Below are 18,428 nucleotides of genomic sequence, written 5' to 3' on the forward strand. Positions count from 1 at the left end.
AAACTTCTCATTATCATCATTTTGGTCACAAACATGTACCATTTATCACTTCAGTCGAAAGTTTCTTGAAAGATTCAAAGTCTGCATATTTCACCTGAAGGAGGTCTGATCTGCTTCTCCTTAACATCATCATCACAACCTTTATCATTTGCAAATATTATTTTATACAGACTGGACCAGGTCCCCTGACACAGGTTTGTGTCATACCTTGAGCATTAAGTTCAGTGAGACTATCACAATGAGCAGTAAACAGATCAGCAATATACATGTTCTTGCATCTCTTTTCTATCAAAATCATCGCCCGAGAGAGCAAGTTTGTGACAAAACAATTATCTGATAAGAGCTTAGCTTCATTTCATTCATCACAAATCTACACCAATAGTGTAGCGTTTCTTGCCATTCGCCAAAAGAAACACCTCCACCTTGAAGTGTCTTGAGAGAGAGGAAGTTTTGTAACCTTCTTAGTCATGTGTTTTGAGCATCTTCTATTTATAAACAAACACTGACTGCTTCCTCTCTTCTGCACCAGAATTACTTGTTAGACTTAGGAACCCACTTCAAACAGAGTTCCCAATAACTGTCAAAAGGCTTAACAAGAAACCTTCTTGTCCAAGGGGGCAAAGTGTTCTTGCTAAAGCGATAGCGAGGACCAGGTCCCTTGCGCTCCGTTTCCACATTACTGTCAGATCTGACAAATTTAGCATGAAGACCAGTTCCCTTTTCTTTCTTTTCTTGATTATTTTCAGATCGGACAAACTTCACATGCCTTTCTTTAGCTCTTTTCCGCTGTTTGGAACATTTTTGCTTCGAGGATTGGAGGAGGATTTTATCTTGTCACAGCCTAACCCTCTTCTACTGTTGTTGTCTTGACCAATCAGATTTGTAAAAATCTTAGAGGAATTGGTCCATTTGAGAGATTCTTCCAGTTCCTCTTTTGCACGGACCAGGTCCCTCTCTAACTCAAGATTTCTTTCTAATGCAATTTTGGTCTTCATTTCGGCAGTGTGCAGCTTATTCTCAAGCTCCAGCTGCAATCTGCTAACCTCATTCTTTCCTTTAAAAATTGTAGTAGTCGCCCCTTTTATCTTTTCCTTCAGTTCTAGATTTTCTGCTTCTAGAACAACCATTTGACTTTCAATATCAGATATTTGGGCAACTATAGCAATTTTTCCATCTTGAAAGATGTCTAGGCTGTTGTTTATGAGAACCTTCTCATCTGTCATCTCACTTATCAGATCAAGTAATACAATAGCCAGCTTTCTCAACTTACTAGTAGAAAAGGTATTCAAGTTTTGCTTGAAATAAGATAGAGTTACCTTTTCATCAGAATCTTCCTCGTCTGACTTTGCCATGAAAACATTATCTGTGTTTTCAGAATCATCTGAATCACTTGAGGATTTTTCCCATGCAGTCATTTCTCTTTTTACTGCCCCGAAGTAGACTTCTCTTCTGCTTATCTTGGGACAGACCTGGTCCCTTTCTTTGTCTTTACCTTCTGCAGTCTTGACAAGAGGAACAGGTTCTTCAAGGAACATGAGCTCATCTGTGATGTTGGAGAATCTGGTGCGCACTTCATAAATGAGTTCACCATCATTCATGGTGAAATCTTCAAACTGAGTAGAAAAGAGATCTAGCTTAGATTTCCTTATTTCCTCAGTGCCCTCATAAGTTGTTTCTAACAGATCCCAAATTTCCTTGGCTGATTCACAAGATGAAATCAGATCGTATTCATTTATACTAAGGCCACACATCAATAGCTTCCTTGCTTTATGATTTTTCTGGACTAATAGTCTGTCAGAGTCATTAAATTGTTTTCTAGTTTTGGGAATGACTCTTGTGACCTCTCCATCTTTAACCTCCATAGTTGGCACATAAGGACCATTACATATGACGTCCCATACTTCACTGTCCTCAGCCATGAGATAGTCTGTCATCCGAATCTTCCAGTATTTATAGAGCTTACTATCAAACAGTGGAGGTCTTGTGGGAGACTGATTTCTTTGCTTATTTAGTAGTGACGCCATTTCTCGCAGGAACTTCTCTCTTGGTGTTAACCAGATAGAGAGCACCTGCACTGATACCACAATAAGCTTTGATGTGGTAATTTCATTGATAGCAAATATGTTAGAGCTTTGATGCATTGATTATTGACCTTCTTTATTCGTTATACAAAACTTATAATGCTCATACACTTTCGAATATACTGTTAGCGAGCACTTTGCTAGCATACATCAATAAGCTTATTATCTTCTTTTTCTTTAAAAAAAAATCAAATTCACCCCATTTTTATTGGAAATGATGCATATATTAGTTATCATCATCTAGCAAATTATATTACATGATGTATATAATATTTTTCGTACTTATATATGACTAATTGCTTGGATCAAAATAACCTTCATCTAGTACATATCAACAAAGAGTAAAATGGTTGATGGTTATGTCGCTAGATCATAAAGTATCTAATGATCTTTTATTAGATATTATATTATATACTGGGTTTTATTGACTTCTTTCTATATTTACCTTTTTTGTAAATCTCGATTATAGTTAGAGCCGTCAATATGGGCTAAGCCCGTAGGGTCGGCCTGGCCTAGCCCGGGATTTAATAGGGTTGGGCTAAGATTTTTGAAGCCCATTTATGAAAAAGGCTTTTTAGCCCGGCCTGAATAAGCCTGTTGATTTGATGGGCTTGAGAAATATAGGTAGGGCTGGCCCGTGGGCCAATAGTAATTAATTAAAAAATATAATATAATATTAAATTTTAAAATTAAAGAGAGTCCAAATTCAAAATAATTTGGTTAACATTTATTTCAGAGACCTCCCTCCAGGCTTCTCTCTATAACACTCACCTTCCCTGTGGTTTACGATATTACGTCTACCTCCCTTATTTTCATTTTCTTGTAACCATTCTTTAAACCTATTTAAATAAATATAAATTAATTTAGATTTAACAAATTTACCCTTATATATGAATGTTTAGATCTAATTTTCAATGATTTATCTTTATTCGTTGGATCATGTTTCTTCTTCACTTGTGTAAATGTTTAACTAGAACAAAATTTTATCGTTCTTATCAAATTTTTTTCTTGGAAAGTTTAATTTTGTCTTCTATTTGAAGAAATTGTTGCCGGAAAATGATGGGTTATTGTGGGAAAANGGATCATGTTTCTTCTTCACTTGTGTAAATGTTTAACTAGAACAAAATTTTATCGTTCTTATCGAATTTCTTTCTTGGGAAGTTCAATTTTGTCTTCTATTTGAAGAATTTGTTGCCGGAAAATGATGGATTATTGTGGGGGGAAAATTTACGTGAATTGGTAAAGGTGAAATAGAGATAAAGAGTTAATATGTGGTGAAAATGTGGGTCAACTTAGTTGAAGACTTTGATTTTTGTTGGATTAAAAAAACAAGTCTTTATGTTAATTTGTTTTTAAAGTATTTGTTAAATGAGTTATTTTTTTATATAATATTCATTAATAAGAAGAAATTTATATAAAAAAGAGAANATTAAAAAAACAAGTCTTTATGTTAATTTGTTTTTAAAGTATTTGTTAAATGAGTTATTTTTTATATAATATTCATTAATAAGAAGAAATTTATATAAAAAAGAGAAAAATTGTCAAATCTATATTAATTTATATTTATTTTAAATAGGTTTAAAGAATGGTTACAAGTAAATGAAAATAACGGAGGTAGACGTAATATCGTAAATCAAAGGGGAGGTGAGTGTTATAGAGGGAAACATGGAGGTCTCTGAAATTATCCCTAATAAATATTATGAAAATAATTTTATTTTGACTNTTTATATTTATTTTAAATAGGTTTAAAGAATGGTTACAAGTAAATGAAAATAAGGGAGGTAGAAGTAATATCGTAAATCAAAGGGGAGGTGAGTGTTATAGAGGGAAACATGGAGGTCTCTGAAATTATCCCTAATAAATATTATAAAAATAATTTTATTTTGATTTTTGATTAACAAGTACTAACATTAACATCATGTAATATTGTTTTGTCGATATTTATGATAATATTTTAAATTATAATTTAAAATTTAATTTAATAATTATAAAAAATATAATTATTTTAAAAAAGTGGGCTGGCCCGTCAAGCCTGTAGCCCACGTACTTGTGGGTTGGGCCGATCATTTTTTGGCCCACGCCAAAGACGGGTCAGCCCGGCCTGACCCGTAAAATGTCAAAGCCTGTATGGATTAGCCTGGATGGGTGGGGCTAGCCCATGTTGACAGCTCTAATTATAGTAAACAATGATCTTCTACTAAGAATTGGAAATACATTTTCTTGTTCCTTTACTTCTCTTTCATTTTTGCTAATATATATTATGATATATTGTGTGTAATTGAGCACCAAATGGTTCCATGGTCTAGTGGTCAGGACATTGGACTCTGAATCCAGTAACCCGAGTTCAAACCTCGGTGGAACCTAAATATTCCATATTTTTAGTGAATTGGGGTTTTTACACAAGTGTTCAAAGCTTGTTACTTATATTTTGATAATTATAATTATTGAAGTCAAAACGACAATTAATTTCATATACTATTAATATTTTTTAATAATTATATGGAATTTCTTATTAATTGGCTTACTAGGACTTCTTTTACGGCTTATCTTCATAGTGATTATTCGTCACCTCTTCTTCTACATCATTAAAGCAATATATATGTACCATGAAGCAACTTCAGACAATTTCCAACACACGAAATAATTTTGCTTTTTCATTATCATTGATTATAAGAATTTGACTTTCGAAATTTAATCCTTTTATTTCTTCGTCCATTCATTCATAATTGGCCCAATTGACAAAGTTAAATATCTATTTTAGACTGCTCAGACAAAGAAATTTCCTGATTTTAACATCCATTTCCAGCTTTACTAGTAACTGGAATTTGCAATACTACCACAAGACGTTGTACTGTAAACTAGACAGAGACATTCTATAACCTTGGTACATGTACCTAAGTTTGTTACATGCATGAAATTGAGCTAGACGATGATCAGGAATTCAGAAGACGAAAATTAATCCTGAAAGACAATGTTTTCAGACTGAGTAGGTGCAGGATTGATTACTGATAGAGCTTCTTCTTGTTCAATACCCAAAATGCTCTCACATTTCCGTCAATCATGCTATGTGCTCCCCCTCCTGCTTTAAGCTCTACTGCGTTCATGGAAACAATATATCATACACAAATGGGAATGTTTATCAAAAGGAGTACACCTGCGAAAAATGTCATAGAAATGTCTTCATAATTTAACATCTTTAAACTTCATATAAAATCTTTCGCAGTTAACAATATCAGCAAGGCTCTTAACACTATAATGTATTAACAATTAATCTCTTTTATTTCCCAATTCCTGTCCAGCAAAAGGGAAGGTGACATTGCACGATCATAAAACAAATATGGGATAATCAACGTCTTCTACAACCATTTTCTTTTTTCTTATAGGTATGACAGACTGCCTGCTGTTTCATCTGAGAAACCTTTAACCTTTGTTCATGTAATATCCTGATTAGCCTTCTACATATGGGGAAGATAGATATATAACAGAACAGAACTTCAGAATACTTATAGAGCTTCAACACAAGAGGTACTCTATCACCTTCCAGTCACAATCCTACACCACTACATTCTCCCTTCAAGGCATGATAAAAGTGCTTTCAGACGGAAACTTGAAAAAAGCACTTGGCAGATCCAGATTTCCATTTTGTACTTTCTAAGGGAACCATTCTTGCTCTATTTGCAGTATCGCACCATTGGACAGGTTAAATATTCGGTTGGTAGATCAGAACTTTTATTTCTAATACTTGCAAGAGATTCTCCCCAAGTTGCACAGAACTCTTGCCTATAATAGTCATCCTCTCTAATGTTGCTACTTGAGAACTCTAAATATGAAAACTAACTATATTCCAAAGCTTAATAGATATTAGAAGCCCTCTTTTATTTGTCATCTAATATTCCCAACAAATTAAGAACAGAGCCTACAGCCTTTTCTTGAATAGCTTCAATATAAACATGTGTTTGAAAGTGCTATGGAACTCTACAAACACTTCAGTACCTGAGGCTTCAGATGATATGATGACAACATTAAGTCGCAGATATTACCTGATCAATATAAAACAGTGAAAGAAAAAACAGCAGAAACTGATCTCAGCAAAGACTACTTCAAAAGTATCTTTACTTCGTCCTGCCAAAAACCATTTCTGCACATTTCCCATGAAACCATTAACCATCCAAGTCAAACCATCAGGATTTTAGAAATCCAATTTCTAGCTCTTTAGATTGATTAATGAAAAGCACCATTATTCACATAACATGGAAGGTACAACTGCGTAGTTTCCAGGTAAACAAACAACTCTCATGTTGTCTCCATGCAGAATCCTCAGCTAAGCATAATAGTAGTAAATGTTTGCATTTATCAAAAGTTGCTTCCAATCAAATAAAGCTGAATCTTTCATGGACAATATTAATGATAATAAGTCAAGAATGTCCATGCCTTTAGTAGAACCGACTCAGAGATAACTGAAATTCATTGTCTACTTACTATCAGCAGCACAAACTGCTCAGAATTAACCAATGACCAGCATATTGCAAGCCGAGAAAGCTACTGTTTCATTACCTGTGTAGCATGGGTTGAGCTTTGTGCAAGAAACTTCATATACTCTTGCTTCTTCAAATCAAAATTGAACCTTGCACGTTCTAGCAAAACCTGTTCCCTCTGCATATCTTCTACAGTTCTTTCTTTTTTCCACTTCATCTCCTTTATCTCTCTTTCAGTTTCGGAATAGTTTTGCGGCAGATTTGACCTTCTAGAGCTCTTTGGGAATTTCACGTTTATTTCCCTTTACCCAAGAATACAAAAGAAAAAAAAGACAAATCACCAACTTAAATTCAGAATATATAATTTTACGACAACTTAGTTATGCCATAATCTATATCAATATAAACCTAGGAGGAGACATTCTGCCTAAGAGAGCTTAAGAGAAGATAATTGACCGAAAAGTATGTGGATTGAACCTTGGGTCCAATCCCTGAAAATTGCATGAACTACTCTCTCAAATTCAGATATTTTATGATAGGGTTATCTATCTTGATTATACTATATGATTTAGTGTGGTCTCTTGTTGATCTTTGGATGAAGAAATTCACTGATAAATAGTGTGTCAACCATAATTGAAATAACGTACAATAAACACATTGGTAAAAACGGTTTGTAGCATCCTTGCTGAGTATGCATAAATGACAGAAGGCTGAAGGCTGTACAATAAAGTACAATAAACACATTGTTGGAGACCATCAGAGACATGTTAGCAAGTTCATGAAGCCTGTACTACTGAACTCGCAAACTTAAAGCTCCATAACATAAGTATATACAATAAACATATCTGCTTCAGAACTAATGCACAAAGTTAAGACAAGGTATTATAATGGTATATCACTCAGAAAGAATCAAGTTATTTGGAGATCAACAAATTTAGGGTATCACCAAAACATATAACCTGAAAAAGTACGCACCTCCATGTCATCCATGATTGAGTTCTAAACATATGAAAATAGAAAAGAATTGTTTCTGTAGTTCCGGAAATACAGAGAAATAACTTTCTTAAGACAAGCTTCTTTACCTCTTACCCAGGGAGAACACACCACTATGCTTTATCATCCCACCATCCAGGGATATGGCCCCATGTCTAATACAAGGGAGAGCCCGTAGCATATCTTCTCTAGTCTTGTATACGTGCAAGTGGGAAAACAGGTTATAGAAGAGAGTCTCTCTTAGACCATAACCGATGCTTGTAGCACAATATAAGTTCACACTGTCTATGTTGACCATATTCACAGCAAAACCAAGAAAACCAGGTGGAGAGTCCCCATTGGGTAATCTTGGATTCAGAATATCAAGCCTCCTTTGAGGATCATCAGCTATGAAATCTTTAGCATACGGTCTAAAATGAACCGAAAGAAGGAAAGGGGTCATATATATGTAAAAGAGATGCATCAGTTATTACAAGAAACATACTTTTGACCTCAAACCTTAATTTTTCAAGACAGATAACAAGGAAGCGGCCATCCAAAGGCTTTCCAATAGAAGCTCCAAGGCCATGAAGACCCAAACTTTTGTTTATGTGACCTTTCTCGTCGTATGTCTCCAGCGCTTTCATACCATCACACGTCTTGCAAACAATTGCTAGCATAGTCTCAAGTCCCAAATAATCTGAGAGGAGCCTGGATTTAAGAGATCAAATATACATGTCAACCATCATACAGAAAAAACTGTCACTATTTCCCCTACTTGAAACAGCATGCTTCCCAAGTTCCCATATCATCATAACTAATTTATACAGAAAGAGATTCTCATGTTTTTCTGAATGTTGTTCGAGACTACAGAGATGTGAAACAAAAACATGGAGGCAGGTAAGAGAAAATATGAGGAACTGATCTTTATGCATTAAATAATATCAGTTTGTATGCTTTATGTGACTTATTACTTGTTGAACTGATCTTACTTGTGATAGTAGACTATTGGTAGACTCTGTGTTCAGCTGATATGGTATGGTAAGACCAATTCTCGTCATTGTTTTACATAGGGTCGATTATAAATAATAATAATTCTTAATGAGAAATTTGTTTATCAATTACAATTCTCACTCGAAATATATATATATATTTTTTACATACATTATGCAACGACCCGCATGGTCCTTTTGTGCTTTTGAACTCTGTTTCCCAATTTGGCCTTCCTTGTAACCTTATTATGCTATTTGACTTGCGGGAATGGATGGTGTGGTTTTTGAGGTGATCGGGTGTGTTGCAGAGAGAAAATTAGAAGCTTTGTACTCATGTCACCAAATTGTGGGGGTTGTAGCTCATAGGTTTTGCACTCTTTCATTCTATCACTTTCTTAATGGATAAATTCCATTTTTTGCTTTTACTTCCTCTTCTCGATAAATGAAATGGACTTGGAATGATGAATGCTTCGGGTATGGCATTCGGGCAGGTGCCATCATGGCTTAGGATTTCGGGTCATGACATTAATCCTTAACACTTCCCATGAGATGCAAACTTCAATATCCACAATAAGAAACTAACACTAACACCATAATATATTTACTAATTGCTGAAGTGAAAACCTTTATACAAACAACCCCATTTTTGCAAACAATTGTTTTTAAGCACATCTCTAATCAATATGAATATCATTACGTAGCTAAACCTTTACTTCTTAATCTTACACTGGCCACATGTCATCATCCTAATTGACACAGAAATAAAAGATTCTATAATTTCAACTTTCAAGGACATGGCTGAAGAAACTTGGGAAGAACTGTAATGTAGCTAAGCAAAAAGTGTAATGCGGCTATTTTATGGCTAAAAAGGCAATAAAATACAGAAATTGGCATAAAATTAACCTGCTAAGATTATCGTCATCAACGCTCCCAAGCATAGCAACAATTCCCACAACATCCTTCATCAAAGGAAGATGAGAGGCTTGAGTTCCATGATGACGTTTTAGCTCGTACCAGATGCCGGCTGCAGATTTCTCATGTAGAAAGATGTTTCCGAGTGTCTCCTCCTCACTCTGTACATGGGAAAGTTCCTCATTTTCAGAACCAGATTCGCTTGCTGTCTGATACTTGCCAAGAGCAACTACAGTACCCACAAAAAACACAGAATGTGAAAAAGAGATCTTGATATTGTAGTTCTCTCACGTGAATAATTAACTTCATAATATAAAGAGTAAATTCATAGATTAAAGGAAACCCACCAATGCAACAAAAATAGCTACTAGAATGACCTATAAGATTTACACATGCACCACTTCACACTACTCACTGAACTTAAGGAAAAGGAAGGTACCGTGCATATCTAAGATTGAATTATCCAATCTGTTCTTCTGAGCTTTTAGGAAAATGATATGCTCTTCATGATGTTTAAGTTGCAGACCCATCTCATGCACAGCATCCTCAAGTTTCTGCAGTATACAGCTGGTACTTTTGAGTGATTGATTTTGCAAAATATTAAAAATGTGGTAAATCTCAAGTAACAGCTGAGAATGGATAATCCATTAATCATAAGAAAGCACTAATTTACAGATTACATTTCCAGCAAGATGAAATGATACAACTGGTGCAAACTTCTTGCATAATGTTAACAACCTTTGAATTGTAGACAGCTGCCTCAGCAGCTCCATTTTGCATTGTGTCCCTTGCAAAAGAATAGGGATCAGCCTGACCACCTTGATTGAACCTCAACGGATCATGCACATCTACTGGATTAGCATTAATTGGCAACTGAAACAAAATAATAACAAAAAACTGTGATCAAATTTTCTTATCAACGAAAATCTGCCAAAGACATCTAATCAGTAGCCTGCAAAAGAAAAGTTTCCTATCACAACAAGTGTTTGAAGTAACTATTAAGTGTAAATCATAGCAAACCTTCATACATAATTTTTTCTTTTCCATTTAGAATTGAAGACCACTGGAGTTACCTTCTGGATAAAGGTCATATGCAGATTAGCCTATATGCTATAGAAAAAGGAGAATCTAATCTGAGACTGCAGATGTAAAAATTCCACATTTTTAGGAATTTCAGACCACTTAACCAGAGTTAGGCAACTGAAAAGAAACTCATTTTAGTTTGCTGATTAGTTTATATATTTGATGTCGAGCATACATTAGTTAAAGTCTTGAAAGGTAGGTCCTGTTGTAGATATGAAATTTTAACAGAGTAAGGGAGTCTAAAAGACGCATCATTTTAGAAAATGGATACTCATCATTGCGGTCGCAACTGTTTCAAACAATGCAGAAAAAATAAAAGAAAAAGAAAGTAGTGCCAGGACCATGAGGTTTTCGGGATAATCAGTCAAGTGACTTTACAGTCAACTTCATACTGACAGACCAACATACGACCAGCAAGTCCTGCCTTATAACATCCACAGCAACAACTCGACTAAGACAACCCTGCCCCCCACCCCCCCAAAAAAAAGATTGTCTAGACCAAACCCAACCGGTATAATTGAAAAAGTAAAAGAATAAGTAGGAAATAATCGAGGTAGGAACAAAAAGTAATCTGAAAGATCCAATTAAAGAGCCCTCAAGTATAATTTGACCATAACTTTTAGTGCAAAACCTTCGAATTATTAGCTCATCTTTTGCTGGCACAATCCAGAAAACGTAAATAGCTTAATAGGATATATAGGATGACCTTCACATCCTCAGATCCCATGACTAGAAGAATCAGGAAAGTACAAATGTTCCCTGAATGCATTTAGCTTTATCTTTGAGACAGTTTTCCTTCTTTATCATAGATATCATGCTCTCATCCTACGTAATTCATATAGGTAAAGCCACCTAGCTTGGAATCGAATGTAGTTGTTATTTTCTACACTAATTGCACTTTCACCCCTACTTTCTGAATAATAAATTTTGTTTCAATTTTCTTAAAAATTAAAATCTGAATTTACATAGGAATTTAGATTTGTTGAGCAGCTTTCTCCGCCATTCTTTCTAGGAAGAAGGAGATAGCTAGCATCTGTCATGATTAGCTAATCTCATATTCAGTTATCAAGAGTAACGGACAGATTAGAAGTTAATAAATGAAGCGCAAAGGCTACGATTGCGCCACGTCGGTAACATCCACATCAGCTGAAGTCACAGTTAAAAAGCAACCACCAAGAGAGAGAAGAGGCATTGATCAAATTGGTATTATTCTCGTGCTCTCTTATCTCTCTTCTATCAGATTCTCTTCTCTTTTCTTCATCTTCCTAATCTAAACATTCTGTTGCAGGATTGAAGCTCTGTCCATGGAGGTTTACTATCTTAGTTTCTAGTTTCTTTTATTTCCTTTCATTTCTGTACAATTTCATTTGAATGAAAACAGAAAATTGTTCCAAAAAGAGAATCGTTCAGTCGTAGTTACATTTCGTTGAATTATATTTCCTATATTGAGGTCAGATCGTGACAATTGGTATCAGAGCACCGATTTGTGCGACCTGTGTTTGCTGAAATGGTTGAAGGAACTCGATCTAAAGTGATGGACAAGCTAGCTCGACATGAAGAAGTACTTGCAGAGGTGGTTCGCCAGCAACAAGAGATGCGTGACAGTCAAACAGGAATTCAAGGGACATTAGAGCTAATTTTGGATCGACTTATGAACTTGGAGAGGACCCCAAATCGAAGGAATGGAGATCAGCCACAAGGAGATGGATTACTTCCCTTTCCTGGTCAGGAAAACAGAAATAACAGGCTACAAATGGTTCCAATACCCCCTCCTAAATGGGAATTACCCAGCTTCCATGGTCACGATCCTAAGGTATGGATTCGTAAATGTGAGAGGTATTTCAGTTTATATAAAACTATAGAGCAACAAAAGGTAGAAGGAGTTGCTCTATATTTGACTGGTGACGCAGAGGGTTGGTATCATGCATTGTTACTGAGTAAGGGAGTGGTAGGATGGACTGAATTTAAGGAGGAATTATGTAGCAGATTCAGCTTAGAACCACTAGACGATGTGGTGGAAAAATTCAATAAACTTTCGCAAACGGGTACGGTAGATGAATTATTACGGGAGTTTGAAGATTTGAAGGCTCAGATGTTGATAAGAAATCCTACTCTAAATGAATCACACTTTTTGTCCAGTTTTATAGGAGCACTGAAGGAAGAGATCAAGTATGGGGTTAAATTGTTTAAACCTAGTACACTTAAGTTTGCAGTAGAACAGGCTAGGCTTCAAGAGAAGGCTATTGAGTCGGTGAACAAGAAGAATCAGGGATCATATAAGCCTTCTGTGGCAATGGGAAGTTTTCAGACAAATGCTCAAACACCTAAGGCTGTTGTTAATCCACCTGGTAAATCCAGTGCATTCAGGTTAACGCCTGATGTCTATGAGTATCGGAAGACTAAATCACCTGTGTTTTAGGTGTGGGGAGAAGTTTGCCCCTGGCCACATCTGTAAGAAGAGACAACTCAACTGCTTAGTGGGGGAAATTGAGACTAAGATGGAGATTAATGAGGGACATTTTGAATTGATAATAGAACGAGAAATCGAGCAGGAAATCCAAGAGGCTATGTGCTTAAGTGCACTGTCTGGAGGCAACAGAGGTGTGAATTCCATATTAGTGAAAGGTATTGTGAAGAATAGAAACCTTGTTGTGTTGGTGGACTCTGGGAGCGAGCACCCACAGTTTCATTGATGAGCACACTATGAAAGAAACTGGTTATCAGCCTAGTTATTGTGCCCCAGATAGAGTCACGGTGGCCGATGGTAACTATGTGATGTGTACCTCTAACTGTAAGGGGTTTATGTGGAAGATGAGAGACAAACCATTCCACGAGGATCTACTCATTATTCCTTTAGGAGGTTGTGATATAGCACTGGGAAATGACTGGATGAAGAAATATAATGCCACCAAGTTTGATCACGAGAATAATAGTGTAACAATTGGAAGGAAGAATAACAAGCTAGTTTTACATGGAATTCCGGAAGGGGGTAGCTTAAACATGATTTCTGGGAGTTCAATGGCAAGGGTGTTAAAGAAGGGTCAGGCTCTTATTGCTCATTTGTTTATGGTACAAGTTGACACTAGTAGTGTTCAAGAAGTCGAGAGTGAACAAGTTCAGAGAGTGTTGGAGCAATATGAGGATGCCTTCAAGGAACCGAAAACATTACCTCCTATTAGGTCATTGGACCATGCAATACCCCTCAAACCTGGAGCAGTATCAGTAAGCTTGCGACCTTATAGGTATAACTATAATCAAAAAGAGGAGTTGGAAAGACAGGTCAAGGAAATGATGAATCATGGTATTATTCAACAGAGTCAATCTCCTTTTTCTTCCCCGGCTTTACTAGTCAAGAAGAAGGACAACTCATGGAGATTTTGTGTGGACTACAGAGGGTTGAATGAGATCACTATTAAGGATAAATATCCTATTCCAATTGTTGATGATCTGCTGGATGAACTGCATGGATCCATGATCTTTACAAAGGTGGATCTCAGGGCTGGATACCATCAGATCAGGATGAAGGTGGAAGATGTGTATAAAACTGCTTTTAGAACTCACATGGGCCATTATGAGTTCAAGGTCATGCCATTTGGACTGACCAATGCACCGGCAACTTTCCAAGCACTAATGAATCAGGTTTTTCAACCTTTTCTCAGAAAATTTGTCTTGTTTTTTTTGACGACATTCTAGTGTACAGTTTGTCTCTTGAGGACCATATTCATCATCTTATTGCTGTGTTCACTACTCTTACAGAACATTCACTATTTGCAAAAAGGTCGAAGTGTTCCTTTGGTCAACCTAAAGTAGAATATTTGGGTCATGTTATAACCAAGGATGAGGTATCTACAGACCCTACTAAAATAAATGCTATGATAGAGTGGCCTACTCCTAACTCCGTTAGAGCTCTTAGAGGATTCTTGGGGCTAACAGGTTACTCCAGGAAATATGTGGCAAGATATGGTACCATATGCAGACCCTTGACAGACTTATTAAAGAAAGATTCTTTTAAGTGGAATGCAGAGGCTGGTGAAGCCTTTGTTGCTCTGAAAACGGCTATGGCCACCACACCTGTACTAGCATTGCCTGATTATTCAAAGGAATTCGTAGTTGAAACTGATGCAAGTCACTGTGGTATAGGGGCCGTTCTGATGCAAGATGGCAGACCCATTGCCTATCTCAGCAAGGTACTGGCTCAACAACACAGGGTTAAATCTATCTACGAGAAGGAGTACATGGCTCTATTGAATGCAGTCGACAGATGGAGACATTATTTGCAGTTTAAGCATTTTGTAGTCCGGACTGATCATCATAGTTTGAAATACCTTTTAGAGCAAAAGGTAACCTCGGCATTGCAACAAAAGGGTCTTACTAAACTTTTGGGGTTAGACTATGAAGTTCAATACAAAAAGGGTGCAGAAAATAGAGTTGCTGATGCACTTTCTAGACAACATGAGATATGTAAGGACGATTCTGACCAAGTCACCGGGAAATTATTGACAATCAGTGTCACAGTTCCTAGGTGGATGCAGGAGGTAGGAGATAGTTATGTAGATGATGACCTTGCTCAAGAGTTCATGGTGCAGCTTGCGGTGGACTTAAATGGTCCTACTATTTGGCAATTCACTTCTGGTGTTCTGAGAAATAAAAGGAAGATTTATGTAGGTGGTACTGGAGATTTAAGGCAAAGGCTGATCTCTACATTCCATGCTTCTCCAATGGGTGGTCACTCTGGGCAGTTGGGTACTCTAAAGAGGTTGGCTTCACTGTTTTATTGGCCCAACATGAAACAAATGGTGGTGCAACATGTTGAGAGTTGTGATGTATGCCACAGGAATAAGGATGAGAATGTCGAATACCCAGGGCTACTGCAACCTCTACCAATTCCTAATCAGACTTGGAGTCATATCAACATGGATTTTATAGAAGGATTGCCGAAATCCAGCTCCAAAGATGTGATATTAGTTGTAGTGGATAGGCTATCAAAGTATGCTCATTTTGTTGCCTTGTCCCATCCGTTTACTGCAGCCACTGTAGCTAACAAGTTTTGGAAGAAGGTACACTGCTTACATGGTACTCCCGAGTCCATTATATCTGATAGGGACAAAATTTTTCTCAGCAACTTTTGGCAATCCTTATTCAAACTATTGGGTACTCAACTACACTTTAGCACTGCTTATCACCCTCAAAGTGATGGTCAGACTGAGAGAGTGAATAGGTGCATTGAGAACTACCTGCGGTGCATGACATCGAACAGACCTATCCATTGGAGACAGTGGCTTCCTTCCGCTGAATGGTGGTACAACACGAATTTTTACGCTGGATTGCAGAGTACTCCATTTGAGGCTCTTTATGGTTATTCACCACCCCAACTATCTGTTGGACCCCTGCTTGAGACTGTTGTTCTTGCTGCTGAAGATGTTGTTATGCAGCGACAACAAATGTTACAACTTTTGAAGGACAACCTCCATAAGGCTCAAGAAAGAATGAAGGTGTATGCCGATAAAAAGCGATCAGATAGAGTGTTGCAGGTGGGTGACATGGTTTACCTTAAACTTTAACCATACAATCAGACCTCTCTTGCTTTACGGAAGAATTTGAAGTTGAGTTCAAAATACTATGGTCCCTATACAGTCTAAGCCAAGGTAGGCACTGTGGCCTACAAGTTACAGTTACCACCCTCTTCTAGAGTGCATCCTGTATTCCATGTGTCCCTCTTGAAGAAGAAGATAGGAGATAAGAGTACCCTCAAACTGTTCTACCTGCTACTGGTGCAGACGGTCAATTCTTGGTGAAACCAGTTGCTGTCCTTCAGAGACAAATGGTGAAGCATAACAATAGGGCCAAGGTGAAAGTGCTCATTCAATGGTCTAACTTGCCTCCTGAAGATGCTACTTGGGAGGATTACGAGTTCATACAAGCACAGTTTCCAGATTTTATTCTCAATCCTTGAGGACAAGGATGTTGTTGTGCGGAAGGTATTGTCATGATTAGCTAATCTCATATTCAGTTATCAAGAGTAACGGTCAGGATTAGAAGTTAATAAATGAAGCGCAAAGGCTAGGATTGCGCCGCGTCGGTAACATCCACATCAGCTCAAGTCACAGTTAAAAAGCAACCATCATGAGAGAGTATTGTCATGATTAGCTAATCTCATATTCAGTCATCAAGAGTAACGGCCAGGATTAGAAGTTAATAAATGAAGCGCAAAGGCTACGATTGCGCCACGTCGGTAACATCCACATCAGCTCAAGTCACAGTTAAAAAGCAACCACCAAGAGAGAGAAGAGGCATTGATCAAATTGGTATTATTCTCGTGCTCTCTTCTCTCTCTTCTATCAGATTCTCTTCTCTTTTCTTCATTTTCCTAATCTAAACATTCTGTTGCAGGATTGAAGCTCTGTCCATGGAGGTTTACTATCTTAGTTTCTAGTTTCTTTTATTTCCTTTCATTTCTGTACAATTTCATTTGAATGAAAACAGAAAATTGTTCCAAAAAGAGAATCGTTCAGTCGTAGTAAAATTTCGTTGAATTATATTTCCTATATTGAGGTCAGATCGTGATAGCATCTTCCTAAAAAATGTGGTTGAGAAACAATCAAACACAGAACTATGCAATTTGCCAGGATAAACAATTGCTATTAAAAATCTGAAAAAAAAAACAATACTTGAGCCTTAGATTTTCTTAATTATACTACATTTATGTAATGCCTCAAGAGGCACTAAAAACACTCAAATTCAAAGGAGAAATATCTCAGATTACATGCATGAGATCATTTCCTGTGTCTATTAGTATAATTAAGTGTTTCTCGTAGTTTTGAAGCTTGAGCGTGAGTTTCTATGAGAGAAATAGTAGTTAAAAAGACATTTCACTCAACGAGCAGGAGATGAACAGTAGCAAAATGAAAAAGAGAAGCAATAGAACCTTCACTCTGTCGTCGTTCATCGGCATTTGCCCCGTCGTTGTTCGCTGTTGGTCGCCGGTGGTGGACAGGGGTCGATAAATTTTATGCAGAGGAAACAGGCAATCGCGCGGTGCCTGACAGCAAAATGAATTATAGGGCTTTGCTGAATAAATGTGGATATATGTGAAGTTAAACAATAAAAAAGAAAAGGGGAAGATACTATTAAGCTAGAATTGTCCACTACGCACACCTTATTAATTAATAACATAAATAATACTAACTAATATGACTAATATTTTTATATTTATCTTTTTGAAAATATTAAAGGTATGTTTGGAAAGCCGCTAGACCCTAGTAATTGGAGTGGTATAGGCCTCTAGGTAATAATTATTGCGCCTAGTAATTATACTGACTTATTTGTTTGTCACAATGTAATTACAAATATATTGTTTGGTTGCTCAATTAGAATCATAAGATTATATTAAATATTAAAGAATTAAAGTAAATAGTTTAAAATTTATATTAGACAAATAAAAAACTTTATAAATGATACTAAATTAAATATGTAAGATACATATTGTCTTTTGAAAATATATTAATCAATAATAAACATATGTTCTTACCTAATATTATAAAGAAAATTATTGATTTATATTCTTTAAATTAATTAATTTCAATTAAAACTAAAAGTACAAGATTTATGTGAACATCATGAAATGTATGTTTGATAAAAAAAAATATTACTCCCCCCGTTTCAAAAAGAATGTCTCTATTTCCTTTTTAGTTTGTTTAAAAAAGAATGACCCCTTTCTCTTTTTTGACAATATTCTAACTTTAACTTTCCACGTGGCATGTTTAAGACCACAAGATTAAAGCGCATTTTGGTACATTTGACATAACTTTAATTTAGAACCACAAGATTAAAAAATTTTCTTTCTTTTCTTAAAATCCGTTCAAGTGAAACTAGACCATCCTTTTTGAAACGGAGAGAGTATTTAGCATTTCATG

General features: G+C 36.3%; 1 protein-coding gene and 1 non-coding gene across 4 annotated transcripts; one reads left to right on the forward strand and one right to left on the reverse strand.

Moving 5' to 3' along the window:
- Positions 1–4,372: 4,372 nt before the first annotated feature.
- Positions 4,373–4,444, forward strand: TRNAQ-CUG. Its single transcript has one exon. It is a non-coding gene; the product is annotated as a tRNA-Gln (tRNA).
- A 319-nt stretch (positions 4,445–4,763) lies between these two features.
- Positions 4,764–17,610, reverse strand: LOC107021120 (protein DEFECTIVE IN MERISTEM SILENCING 3). Of its 3 annotated transcripts, none has more exons than XM_027918055.1 (8): positions 17,441–17,610; positions 10,171–10,305; positions 9,872–9,986; positions 9,424–9,661; positions 8,048–8,239; positions 7,639–7,959; positions 6,636–6,858; positions 4,764–5,235 (listed from the first exon to the last, which is right to left on the reverse strand). In XM_027918055.1, exons 1-8 carry the CDS (start codon positions 17,465–17,467, stop codon positions 5,221–5,223), a joined length of 1,266 nt encoding a protein of 421 aa, XP_027773856.1. In that variant the 5' UTR covers positions 17,468–17,610; the 3' UTR covers positions 4,764–5,220. The 3 variants fall into 3 exon arrangements, with proteins under 3 accessions (XP_027773856.1, XP_015077203.1, XP_015077204.1); XM_015221717.2 differs by having other exon boundaries at positions 4,764–5,172; positions 17,441–17,609; XM_015221718.2 differs by having other exon boundaries at positions 4,764–5,175; positions 17,441–17,609.
- Positions 17,611–18,428: the final 818 nt, after the last annotated feature.

The sequence above is a fragment of the Solanum pennellii genome, chromosome 6 (genome assembly GCF_001406875.1).
Source record: "Solanum pennellii chromosome 6, SPENNV200".
Taxonomy (NCBI): Eukaryota; Viridiplantae; Streptophyta; class Magnoliopsida; order Solanales; family Solanaceae; genus Solanum; species Solanum pennellii.